Genomic DNA, 14497 nt, shown 5'->3' on the forward strand with positions numbered 1-14497 from the left:
AAAGCTTTGTTGCCCCTTTCTTGTAATGATCATTCTTATGTGACAAAAGATGCAAGTTGGTGTGGACAAAGACCAAGTCCTCAACTTTCTTGGAGCCCAACCGGTTGCGTCTCACTAAATGGATAAAGGAGCATGTAATCCAATTCTCTAATTCTTCCCTCACTTTTTCATGCATTTTGTCCAGTGGGAGGAATCTTGTAAGATCTTTGTGACACCTGTTGGGTGGATATTTTGCAACCGACAGTTTTGAGTAAAAATCTAGTTGCAAAATAGAATGACCAGCCATAACGTGTGAGACAGTCTCTGCTACCTTAAAGGGAAGGCTCCCTCTTCTCACTGTTCCTTGGAGCAACTCAAGGTAAGCAAGAAGTCGAGAGATTTTGTAAAATGGGTGTTACCAATATCCTTTCTTATCTTTCAAGAAAGAATCCACTTACTTGTGGAGCGAGTAATGGGCAGGGTAAATCTCTAACTACACTTCTATCAAGAGCTGGAAATAGTGATACGGATAAACCTTCACTAACTCAAAGGTTAGCTGAAAATGTATCGATTTGGCTCTATGCCCGGTCCTACTTCTATATGAAAAGCTTTACAACTAGGGCACAAAGACTCCTAAAAGTAAGAAAACTATTTTGCGAATGAAGCAAGAAGTATAAGCTACAGACAAAGCTTCTAGCTATATATTTCCACAATTGCTCCCAGTTAAAGCTTTGGCTCCAATTGCTTCTTAAATCACTATGCTCTTTTATTGAACACACAATAATAACATGAATCAAGACAATAGGCACAAATTTCAGTCAAAGCTTCTAATTTGCTCTATCACAATTGCTTCTAGTCAAAGCTTCGAATCCAATTGCTTCTTTTATTCATTTTTCTCCCAAATTTGTACTACACAATCAAAGTTATGCTTGCACAAATTTGGCAGAGCTTTCTTGCATTCAACAAAAGATGATTTTTACAATGAGGGGGCACTCCTTTATATAGACAAAGAAGTTGAGAAAAGGTGGAGGAAAAAGTGGGAGCAACTCAATCAACTTTGACCTAGTCTAACTAAAAGAGAAAATATAGGGTTACATGCAATTGCACATGCAACTTGCATTACATGTTTTACATACACATGTAACTTGCATTACATGTAATTATACATTTTCATGTAATACATCCTCTTCAATTACAAATATGAAACAAAAAGAAGAAGAAAGAGGAAAGAGAATTGAAACAATCCTAGGGATTGTTCTGAAGAGCCTTGTACTTGGTGATGCGTTTTTTGATAACCTCTGACTCTCTTTGATGAACTATCCGTTGTCATTAGAAAACTTGATGTGATCCAGCTTTTTGTGCTCAAGTGGTCGTGAATTCTCTTTTATAGATCAACACAAACTGGATTCTCTGACACTTTGAAAACCTTCTTGACGATGTCTAGATGTAAACTTGAAACAACTTTCCATCAGCACTTTTAATTTTTTTTTTTTTGAAGTAAAGTGCTTGGTGCATGGGAATGCGTGCAAATGGAGATTACTGATTTCCAAAATGTGACTTGGGCTTTCAAGATGTCATTGCACAGAAAATGGATTACATGTAAATGCAACATGCAACAAGTGATGAAGGATGAGATGAAAAGTGAAGGCGAATGGTGGAAGAGCTTTTACATGCAAGTGCAAATGGAAGAGATGCAAAACATGTAATGACATGGGAAGTGGAAAAACATGTATTTGCTCATGGAAGGCGCAAATGCATTTGGAGAGGCGAGAATGAAAAATGGGATTAATCAAGTTTGAGGTAAAATGAACTTTATAGATGCCTTTGAGAAAAAGTAAGGTCAAAGTACATGCGAAAACATGCACATGACATCTTTTTGACTTTTCAAAAAGTGACTTTTAATCAAAATCGAACCTTTGAGATGCAATTACATGTAAGGCATTTCGTGTAATCATGTCGTGCGAATGGATGCGGAAAGTGAGATGAGTGAAAATGGAAGTGAAAATGGGATTACATGCATGTGTGAGTGGTGAATGAGATGGAAAACATGTAATCGCATTTGTCGGATGAGATGCGATGTGTTGTGACATGGAAAATGGAAGTGAAACGTGATGATGCTTTCGCATGAAGTGAAGCAAAAACAAGTTCTTGAGAAAGAACTTGTAACTTCTCCAAAGTGGAGAAAACTAACAAGCAAGCACAAAGCACAAAAATGAGCACAAAACAAACACATACCTTTGGCAAAAGACTCAAACATGTCAACAAGCAAGCCACTTCAACATACAAATTCGAATTTGGAATCTGGGAAAATTCCAAAAGTATTAAAATGAGAGATTTCATCATTTTAAAAGGAAAAATGCACTTTTCATGGCATATATATGGACAAATGTGCAATTTCAAGCTAAAATATGCATGCAAATAGCAAGTTAAGCATGGATTGATGAGCATGTTTGAAAATGCCCACTTACTTGGAGGTTAAAGAGCCAAAATAACAAGTTTTATAGACTTGAAGACCAATTCTTTCTCAAATCCGATTTTTCAAACAACTTCTTGACTTTGTCTATACTTGCATTTAACAAAAATTAATGAGCAATGAAGGGTCGAATTTGACATGAAAGTGCCAAATGCATGGTCTCCAAAGACAATATCATGCATCTAAAACTCAAAAACAATCCCTCTTGATCAAAGGTATGGGCTGGAAATGCATTTTTTTTGAGTTTTTTGAACAAAAACATGACTTTTTAATGCAAAAATTTGAGCTGTTTTTGCAAAAACGTGGCCAAAAAATGCATTTTTTGAGTCATTTTTGACTTGTGAATGCAAAAACGACTTCCCCAAATGCATATTCATAGATCAAAATACAAAAAAGTGGCTTCAAAATGCATAAAAGTGGATTTAAACCCTAATTTTCTAGGCATTTTTAGCAAAATCGTGATTTGTAAAAAGCTAAGTTGCACGGATACCTCTACCCCCCCGGACCTGCAGAAGTTCGAACCGGTTCGAAGTTCTGGTCCAGTTTGATCTTGGTTCGACCAGGGTTCCAATTTTTGCCTGCTGGTTCGATCTAGTTCGAACCAAGTGCTGTGTGATAAGAGCTGCCATCAACTTTAAAGTGTTTTGAGCTCTCATTGTCCTCTAGCTAATTCATTTATAATTTTTTTGGTACTTTGTTATGCTCTTTCTCCATCCCTATGGGGCATTTTCAGTCATAAATGAATTGTACCCTTGTTCAATTTTGAGTTGGTTGTCGAGTTTAAGATTTGACCTATTTCTTCTTAAGTAATATTAATGATGCATTTGACTTCATACCCTTAAGGATGATAAGATTTTTAGCTCTGATACCACTGTAAGAGGCTGCCCCTTTTTAGTGTCTATTTTTCTTGATTTTCAATGAGTGTAATTCTTTTGAATAGTTTCTTGCAAAGTGGTTCTAAGTTTGTTTGGTTCTTGATGTAGATGTAAAAACTGATTTTAAGCTCACATTAGATATAGAAACAATACAAGACAAGGTTTATGCAATACACCCAGAATATCAATGTTGGTAACCTATAAGCAATCCCAGATTTCTTTTTGAATATAACATAGAATTTCAAATGCTGATAATATATAAGCAGTCTTATATTTCTAGGATAATGAGTAACATGGTAAACAATGCATACAATAATGCAAACCTGGGCTATGTTTTCGAATCTCAACAATAATAATGATTCTCCAATTTGTTGCAGAGTGATGCAATTCCGAACTTGTCACCAACTATGTAGATATCGAAGAATGCCAACTTGTACTAACTTAGTGCAGCCCTTGAGAGATAAAGCGAAGTGTAACTAATGTAGCCAACAGATGTCTTCAACACTATGTATATGAGACAACTAGTAGTTATCATACAACAACACGAATCTATCAACGCTTCCTTGATGTAATCTATCAACTCTGCAACTTGATCACAACCCACTTCTACCATACAGTCTAGACCACATATTGCTTGCACTTATATCTTCCTTTTATATGTTTTCACACACTTCGTACATGTATTTTTTGTATACCTACACATGCACACATGTGCCCACTCACACATGCACGCATACACATACATACATACGCACACCCTTGCACCCACGCATGTGCACACACATGTACCCCCCATACACGAAAATGCACACATGCACACACACGCACCCAAACACACCCACCCACCCAACCACATACACACAAATTTGGCCAAACACATAGCAACATGAATCTATCAACACTTCCTTGATGTAATCTATCAACTCTGCAACTTGATCACAACCCACCTCTACCATACAGTCTACACCACCTATTGCTTGCACTTATTATCTTCCTTTTATATTTATTCACACACTTCGTACATGTATTTTTTGTATACCTACACACGCACACACAAACATGCACACACAACTGCACCTGCCCACACATGCACACACACACACAAACAAGCGTGCACACACCCCTACACCCATGTGTGTGCATGCATACACATGTACCTCCTCTGCCCCCCCCCCCCCCCCCCCAACACACACACACACCCAAACACACCCACCCACTCATCCATAGACACACAAAGCTGGCCAAAAAGGTTATCGGAGAAATCACAACAACTGAGATCAATAGCTCAATATCTTAATGTTATTTAGGACATGGATAACAAGAGATCATAACAACAAAAATTAAGTCAGTTCAAATGCATAGAAACTCATATTTGTGACAAGAGACACTTGTTAGGATCAAAACACACTAGGGGGTGGGGGGTGAATTAGTTCTGCAGCACTTTCAAAACAATTTATTACTTTGCAACTTAACCATAAACATCTACACATCACAGTACAAGAAAGTAAAAAATAGAACAATAAAGATCTCATAACACGATGATTTTTTTCTGAGGAAACCCTTGCCAAGGGAAAACTCTGATGTGCATGGTACATATAACTATGCGCTAATACAAAAGTTCTTTGTTAAGAGGTCTAACCCTGTTAGGAGTCAATACATCACATTTAGTACATTAGTCCTTGTTGGAGAACTAGACCTTGTTAGTGGTCTTCAACCTTGTTAGGAGTATAAAAAAGAAGAAGAGCACACAAGCTCAAGAATGAAGGTTAATTCCACCTTCTACACTTTGTCAGATTACAATGAAAGCATCAGAATAATAAGAGACTATACTTGACATCACAATGTCTGATTAGTCTGCAATGAAGCTTGCATCTGATCTGATTTTGTAATTGGCAAAGTTGTGTGGGGTTCCTTTGTGGGTTTATAATTTTAAATTATTTCATCATAAATTATCCGGTGGTTTTATAATTTTTTCCTAAAAAATTATCTGTTGGGTTTTACTGTTTTTCCTCTATAACAAAGCTTTGTATTCTATTATCTGTGTCTAATATTTTGTTTGGTTTTGATTGATTTTTCACCTCAAAAATTGTGTTTGATTTTCATCTATTCTTCTCCTAAAAAATTGTGGCTTTTTTTAGTTTGTTTTGGAGCGTCATGCTCACCTACAAAGTTTGGAGGGCTTGCCAATTTTTCCTCAAAATCGTGCTAGCTGTCCACAATGTTCGTCTTTGTCTCCAAGGAAGAGCAGCTTCATTATCCAACATTAGGTTGAGTATTTTGTGATGATTTCTAGTCAGATGTTTTTCTGATTCTGGGTTGGTTAGTGGCAGCCTCAGCTTAGTGGTAGGCTCGTTTGTTGTTGCGAAGCATTTTGAAGAAGGGAGCACCCTTTTTTGTTCTTTCATGGGTCAATTTTGGCTACTTGGTCATTAACATTTGCAGATATAGGGAGGGTTTGACCAACAGCAAAATGTTTTGAAGAATTTGTGACCAAAAGATATTAGTTAGACAATGATCATTAAGGGAGGGTATTAGAATATTATTATGTTTCTTTAATGGTCATCTTAGTTAGTCTTTAGTTTATTAGGTAATTTCTATTTTTGTCTTAGTTCTCGATTGTTTTCTAGAAACATTGTCTTTGTAAATCTACATAAGGAGCTTTCATCTCCTTTGTTTAATACAACTACAACATCGAATCACCATTATAGGGTCAACATCTAGGATATCGTGTTGTCATTACATTCCCAAGCAATTGAATTGTTGAAACCATTCAAATTGCTAGGCCAATTTGCCTGATCACACCAAAATGTTATGTACTACTATCATACTATGCTAGTTACACTCTGCTCTATGAAAACATATGCCAATTATCACGTAAACATATGTGACCATGCCTGAAGCATATATACACTATATATTCCACATATCCAAAATTGTAGGCGCATCTGATAGTTTTGCTATTGTCATTGACGAAAATTGTTTGTTTGTATTTTGAATCCCTTCTCTAGATTTAGACATTTTTCATGTTCTAACTCCAAAAAAATTGATTTTCTAACCAATCGACTGTGCCAATAAGATATGTTGCCAACAATATGTAACGTTTGTACTCTCATCCAACACTTAGTTGCCAATAGATACACCTCATCACAAATTGCAATTATTCTGATTTAGAATAATAATTACAAAATATATATGTAGTAAAGAATAATGAAAAAATATTGATGTATTATATATTAGTGCTACAAACATATAGTATAAAAGTTCAACTTTTATCTTTTATGGGAACAAAGTTATGCATGGCGATATAAAACACTACTTTTTAAAAATGTTGCCTGCTACGTAAAAGAATCGTGTCTTTCAAATTTTAAAACAACATTTTAGGAATCACACATGAAATTTTACAAATCACTATTTTGCGTCACCTTCAAATTTTAAATGGTTTAGATGTTATAGGAGTCTGAAAGTGAAGATCCTGTGAAAACTGTTCATATTATTGTTCTAATTTGGCCAGAAAGCAGGACTTGTTATTGCAGGCTGACCCCCTCTTTGGATATGATTTGAATCATTTGTGCTCATTGTTAAAGGGGGAAGGTGACCCTTGCTAAACTAACAATGAAACTATATTTTTATACATATAATGCTTTCATTTGTTTGCGTATGTGTTGAGTGGGATTCTGCTATCTCATATGAAAAAGCCCTACTTCTTCAACGTGTAGGCTTTTACCCCTTGCTGCCTTGCTTGAACAAGCTCCCATTTAGAGCAAGGCTTAACTTTAACTGCATCTTCCTAGAACTTTAAGACATACCATATTTCATTGTGGAGATGAGTTTACTCATACAAATAAATTTAGGAGAGCAATCAAATTTTTCAAGTAGAGTTTATGCTTATAATTTTATCCATAGAGTTGTGATGACTTGATTTCCACACTTTATCAATGTGCATTGCAATAACCAGTAGCTAGTGAAAGTTGCATAAGCTATTTTTGGCAAACTAAAATATTGGCCAACAAGGTAGGGGGATAGGACAAGCTATACATAGACAATTGGTTGTCTCTAAAATATTGTATAGCTCTAGTAGTTGTCATATACTATCCCAAGAACTTAGAAGATAAACATATTCTTTTTTGTTTTGCCTCATTTACATGTAAAGAATTCTAGTTATTGTGATATGAACATAGAAAAAATATGATAATAGTTATGGATGATAAAAGACACTAAATAGTGACTTGTTTTCTTGGAATCTAACGGTAGCATAAACATGTATCCATGATTAAGTTATATAATATAATGGTTTTTATTTAAATTATAATCAAAAGTACATACTTCTTATTTTAAATCATTAATGGTGAGAAATTAATACCTCAGGTGTTTCCATAAACTTTGTGTAGATTGATTTCTTTCTCTATTTTTTCCTGATCGTTTTTGTAGGAGGGGTATGTTGCAAGTCGATCACATATTACAGCAAATGTAATCAAGACCAATTGCTCTGTTAGGGATTGCATTAAGATAGCTAAAGCTTACACACAAATCTTGTAACTACACTACAACAACCTTTTGGTAAGAAAATTATGAGGATTCCTATGGATTGATTATGATATGTAGTTTCTTAGTTTCTTTATATAATGTACTTTTCTTGAGTTATTTTGATATCCGAGGTTATTAACCTCTTTGATTTATATTTCTTTGACTTTCATTGTTGCATGTAGATATTTTATTAATTACATGATTACAATGTTATGGCAATCTATAAATTCATAAGTTGTTTCTATGCCCATATTTATTTTGTGTTTGAACTGTGATTAAAATTTTACTTAATTTGTTTTGCAATTTCATTAGGATTAGTTTTTTCTTTAATTCAAAGATAAAACATGTTTTAAAGATGCCTTAGAATCATTTTCATTTGCCCAAATAACAATGTAAAAATAACATAAAAGCAACAAAAAATTTGCAGCCCACAAGCCTACACGGCAATAACAAAATATCCTATCAATGAACTATAATGCAAGAGAAAAATAGGAAACCACATAGACCCAAGTACAAGTGCGTCAAAATATTAGTAGCCTCTATCACGAATTTGTAGAACTTCTTGTGCATTTTCAGAAATTCTGAGAGATCTTTCTTTTCTTCTACATTAAATTTCATTTTTCTACATCTAGTTATAGTTCTAGGTTCTTCCATGATCATCATAACAAGAGTATTCTTTTTCTTATCTAGATAATGGACATCATGACCTTATCTAAATGTTTCAACTGCATATTAAAATTTGAATGCAAGGCATTGTTTTGAATATAACTGACTTGAATGACCTTGTTGAGGCTATTCTTAATCATCGTTAGCTCCTTTTTTAGGTTAGATACTTTGTGTATATAATTCTTTTTCCAATTATTTATAACAAATATATGGTCGCCATTCTTTGTCGTAGCAACTATGGATAAAAGTTTCCCCATATTAGAAATCATTTTCCAATTCTTCAAGATTCATTTTTCGTGCTTCTTGATGTTGTAGGTCTGATATCCAATGTTCTTCTCAAAGGTAATTTACCAATTTAAAACTAGTAATTTTGATATAAACCTTGTCTAGCAACATATGTCATGTATCTGCTGATAAAAAGAAAACATGTCACGTATCCATTGCTTCCTCAATGATCTTAAGAACTTTCAAAAGTTCGTCTTTGGATGATATATTGATGATTAGAAATGAGCAATCACCAGGGATATTTAGGAGATAGGGTTCGGAATGGTAAGCAAAAAACCATATTGAAAGGCTTTGGGATAAACTTCACTTTTCCTCTCAATTGAGTCCTAGGACCATCCAATTTAATATATTCTTGCTCACCCTCCATCATAGTTTCACAAAATAATACATAGAATCCATAATTTAAAAGATATTTGCATTTCTTCCTGCTTTGTAGTATGGTCTAGTTTCTTCAGTTTGTTGTTAGGCTTCATCAAAGATGTACAGGGCTGGATAAGCCCAAGATTGAAACTGAACAAAATGCTCAAGAATAGGGTATCTGAAAATTGTATTTAATAATTCATTTTGTTGTGTCTTCTGAAGAGGAGATTTTGTTGTAAATAAAGTTGTTATGGATGTAACCAGAAAATTTTGATGAACATAATAAAATAAGCAATTAGCAAAATGTCTTTGGTTGTCTTTGCATTGACTTAAGAAAATTCTGTGCATTACAAGAAACTTTAAAAAAAAAAACAACACTTAGGAAACTTGAACAGCAATGGAAACATTGTAGACAATGAAGTGACCAATGATGTCAATCCTCAGATTCACTCGGGTCTATTGCTTCAGGTCTTGCGAGACACACAGACGACATTGGAAACCATGGAAAAGAAAATGAATGAACTGCCAGCCTAGGTCAGGCGAGGCCAAGAGGAGACACACTCCTCACTTCCACCTAGACTTGAAAATTCTTGTCACAGCAAAAGAGGTACTCAAGTCTCCCCCACCCAAGCTGAGAAACAAAAGAAATGAGAGATAGTGAGTGCCTTGTTCTTAGATCTTAAGAAGATCAACCTCCCTAGGTTCTCGGGCTCTGAATCTAGGGAGGATGTAGAGGCTTGGTTGACTGAAATGGAACAGTTTTTGAAATCATTAGGTTTTCCGAAACTTCCAAAGCAGTATGGGGAATATACCACCTTTTAGGTGAAGCAACTACTTGGTGGGGAAACACTAAGATAGAGCTTAACATTAAGACAACTGAAGTTACATGGGACAAGTTCATCTCCATTTTAAAGAACCGATGGTTACCCTAGAATTTCGACGATTAGAAACTGTTAGACTTTCAGAACCTTAAGCAAGCAGAATTGACTGTACACAAGTACTAGGAAAGGTTCACTCGACTATTGAAGTATGTACCCTTGTACCAACAGAATAAGAACTTAAAAGTCATCAAGTTTGTTATGGGTTTGAATAGTAGAATCGGGGGAGCAATGGACGTCTTCGCTCCACAAACTATGGAAGAAGCTCTCTCGAGAGCTGTCCATCAAGAACACAAAATAAAAAGGAATGACTCTATCCGGGATAATAAGAGGAAAGCTAGGTGGAACATAGAAGGATTAGATTTAGGGCCACACAAAAAGCATTTTAAGAATTTCAAGACCGATAAACCATAACTTAAGGGAAATGTTGGCAAGGTGTTCAAGGGTAACTTTAATGGGGGTAATAAAGGAAATGAAAAGAAAGGACCACCTTCTGGGTGTTTCACATGTGGTGGGGAGCACTATGCCAACAAGTGCCCTAGCAAGCCAAAAATCCAGCCAGCCACCCCGATCCCCATTACCACCACAATAGCTCGTCTATTGATAGAGGGTTCATGCAACACTAGATAACCGACAGGCAGAGCAGTAGCTGGGTCCAATCGAAACTCCGAGTAAGATCTACGGAAACCCTATTTCTATACTAATTGATACAGGGGCGACTGAATGTTTTATGTCCCCAAAATTGTTGAGTAGATTTCCTTAGAGAACTAGTTTTATGCCAAGACCGTGGACTGTTGAACATGTGAACCAATCAAGGGCTAAGGTAGAGCAATGCTTATTTGAGGTTCAGATTGATTTTCCAAACTTTCCTACAGATGTGAATTTGCATGTAGCACCTCTTGGTTCCTATGACATCATCATGGGTATATATTGGCTTAGTGAACATATGGCTAAGGTGGATTATTTTTCCAAGACAATAGAATGTCTTGATGACTGAGGAAATTCCCTGAGCATTAAAGAAATTTTGCATGGGATTAAATCTCACGAGATCTCGGCTATGCAATTTAAGAGATGTAGTAGGAAAGGGTGTAAAACCTTTGCAGTCAAGTCAGAAAATTTAAAGGAATCGGAAAAGAATATTTACCATAGTTCCCACACTCTAGAGGATGGCGAAATTGGAGGGAACTTGGAGGAATCCTTCGAGAACAAGTATCCATATCTTAGGAATTTTCAGGATGTGTTCCCATAAGAGCTCCCTAGTCTACCACCATCTAGGGTGTTTGATTTCCATATAGATTTGATACTTGGGGCATAACCTATATCAAGAGCACCCTACTGGATGACCACTACTAAATAAATGGAACTTCAAATGCAGCTCTAGGAACTATTAGATAAGAAACTTATTTGACCTAGTGTCTCACCCATAGTAACGAGAATCGGAATCAGCACGGCCGAATCGAAATGTGAATCAGGGGTGAATCGCCGGTGAATTGGCGATGAATCGATAAATTTGAAAAAACCCTTTAAATGTAGAGATTTTAACAATTTAAGACTTATTTCATGCACCTTCTATTGAATATAACTTAAACACACTATAACATCATCAAACAGAAGTTAAAACTTAACATATATAAACATGAAACATAAAATCCATCACATACGTAACTATGTTATCATTATGTACTAAAATGTAAATTGTAGGCTAGCTGAAGTAAATAAAAATCAAATGATCATAATGATTCAAATCATAGAATGTATGTAAGATAAAATCATGAAGATCTATAAGACATCAAATCATAAATGTATGTATAAATCTAACATGAAGATCCATGAAAGTTTGAAACGTATGTTTATCAGTGATTTAGTATCACTATCAAGATGTATACAGTGTAAACAAAATATAAAAACAAGGCTCCAGCTCAAACCTCATCATCCTCATCATCATCCTCTAGCTCTGCTGCAGCCTCAACCTCAGCCTCTGAGTATCCAGTGTGCCTATGAGAAAGATGTCTAAGGTAGGTCCTAGAGGACCACCGAGCCATGTCCCCTGCATGGGCAATGGGCTCACGAACAACGTCGCTAGGGCCTGCGTCTGTGCATGCGTGTGTGCGTCTACCAATGCCTGAACGTGCTCTAGCTGCCTCCTCTGCCATGGCCATAGCCTCAGCCTCTACATCCACCTGGTCAACCCACGCGCAGTCTTCCTCAGTGAAGACTGGTTCCACGGTCTCTGTGATCCACTCTGATTCTGGATCAATCTCCTCCAGAATGATCGGAGAGGAGTTAGTGCCCAAAATCTGTTTGATCCTAAGACAAAGGTTGTAATGAATGAAGACAAGATCATTCAACCTTTGCACTATCAACCTGTTTCTCCTCTTCGAGTGGATGTGCTCGAACATGGACCAACTGTGCTCACATCCAGAAGTGCTGCTCGACTGACTCAAAATACGGATGGCAATTTTTTGAAGTTTTGGGGTTGTGGCCCCAAACATTTGCCACCATCTATCTGAAATAAGGAAAAACAAAAACAATTAGTCTCATTTACAAATTACAACTCTAAAATTAATGCATTATATAATCAACTTTAAGTTTAGAATCTAGATTCATGAACGTTGAATATATTATTTAATTTTTACCTGGCTGTAGTGTTGTCTAAGCATTTATGGCCATCCTGCTAGAGAAAAGTGGCCCCTCTTTATTGTTGAACTGGTCTAGCTCAACAATTGTAGCAGCGCTATTTTCATCGCTACTCAACGTCTGAATCACTGTGTATAAGCCAGTGAGAACCTCCGTATCCGCCTTGAACTCAGGACGGAAACGAAATGCTGGATTCAGATAGTAAGCTGCTGCATGGATAGGTCAATGGAGCTGATTCTGCCATCTCCTATCAATGATGTCCCAAATAGGGCCATACCTCTCCTGCACTTTTGCATATTGGGCTCTGATGGCCTCCTTGGCCCTATCCATGCCCTCATAAATGTAGCCCATAGAGGGCTTCTCCCCATTAGCAGTTCATAGCAAAGCTACAAGGGGCTCAGTGACCTACATATAAAGTAAAACGAAAAATTTGAGCCAAAACCTAAATATAAAATAATATAACTTAAAGTAAAAGTAAAATACTAAATGTTAAATTGCAATAAATTTACCTCAAGGATTTCTCTAGCGGGTTTCCAAAAACCATCCTCATCAAATATGCAATCCGCTACGTCTAACCCTACAGTGGTCGTAGCATAGGAAGAGAAAATCCACTTTTGCCCAACAGACATGCTCCTCAATCCATCCCTTGATGTCAGCTAGGACTGCAAGGTGATGAAATTCGAGGCAAACCTTGTGATACCTGGGCGAGCTAACTCCTTGCCTCTTGTTTACTTTCTCATTGTGCTAAGGACAAATGAATGATTATAAATGAACTTGCATATGTTTTTTGCCCTTTCCACACTTGACAAACTCAAGTTTGCCAATTTCCTCCAACATGAGGTCAATGCAGTGTGCCACACAAGGGGACCAAAATATGGTGGGGTGCCTCTCCATCAAAAGTTTACCTACAACAATTTTAAGTCAATTAGAAATTCAAATTTCAAAATTCAAATAAATTTATTTTCAAAACTTGAAAAGTTAGAAGTTTACCTGCAACAACATAACTTGCTGCATTATCCGTCACCACCTGGATCACATTTTGTTCCCCCACCTCTGCTATGACTTCGTCGATAGCCTCACATAAGTATGTAGCATTTTTTACATGTGCGGAAGCATCAATGGATTTGATGAACATTGTATATCCAACAAGTAACAAAACAACGAATTATAATATTAAATGGATCATCAACAAATTAGCATTCAACAAATCAAAATTTACAATTATGTATGTAGGAAAGTAGAATGATCAATCACCTCCACATGATACAAGAAAATTGAGGAGTGTTCGATTCTTCCTATCTGTCCAACCATCAATCATGATGGTGCAACCCTTTGCAATCCACTCCTTTCGGTTCTCCTCGAGGTCAACCCTTATGTCCTCTACCATCTCATCCAAGAGGTATCCGCTCAACTCAGCCTCAGTTGAGGCTTTAAACCTTGGACCACAAATAGCAACTGCATCTATCATATTCTGCCAATAAGGAGCCCCGTCACAAATAAAAATTTAGATGTCAAAGACTCAAATTATAAAACAAGTAGATATAATTAAAGTTTTACTTTTACTTTTAATTTTAACTTTAAAGAAAACAAAGAAAAAAGAATCAATTACCTGGCTGCAATAAATGGAATGTTGCAAAAGTACCAAAATTTGCATATCTCCTTTCTGGCAGCATCATGAATCTCCTTGTTCAAACCTATGCCCTCAAGCATGGGTTGGGAACCAGGAGTAGTGCGGGGCACAAAGTAACTATCCATTTTGTTTTTTCGCACTCTAGGCTGCAATAGGTTGGTGTGGGACTCTGTCTCAGTATGTGACCGAC

General features: G+C 36.3%; 1 protein-coding gene across 24 annotated transcripts in view; it reads left to right on the forward strand.

The window, feature by feature from the left end:
- Nucleotides 1–14497, forward strand: part of LOC149534980 (tRNA (guanine(26)-N(2))-dimethyltransferase-like) — a 116182-nt gene that overhangs the window by 63138 nt on the left and 38547 nt on the right. For 14 of the 24 annotated variants that reach the window (XR_016357757.1, XR_016357756.1, XR_016357764.1 and 11 more), the window contains one exon: nt 7756–7884. The exons of the other annotated variants lie outside the window; for them this stretch is intronic. Coding sequence is in view for 8 of the 14 variants with exons in the window: in XM_089806557.1 (XP_089662683.1) it covers nt 7756–7863 (108 nt within the window). In the remaining 6 variants the exon portion in view is untranslated. The remainder of the gene's footprint in view (nt 1–7755; nt 7885–14497) is intronic. 24 annotated transcript variants of the gene reach the window in all.

The sequence above is a fragment of the Cupressus sempervirens genome, chromosome 10 (assembly GCF_028749045.1).
Source record: "Cupressus sempervirens isolate cs-2001-9-10 chromosome 10, ASM2874904v1, whole genome shotgun sequence".
Classification (NCBI taxonomy): domain Eukaryota; kingdom Viridiplantae; phylum Streptophyta; class Pinopsida; order Cupressales; family Cupressaceae; genus Cupressus; species Cupressus sempervirens.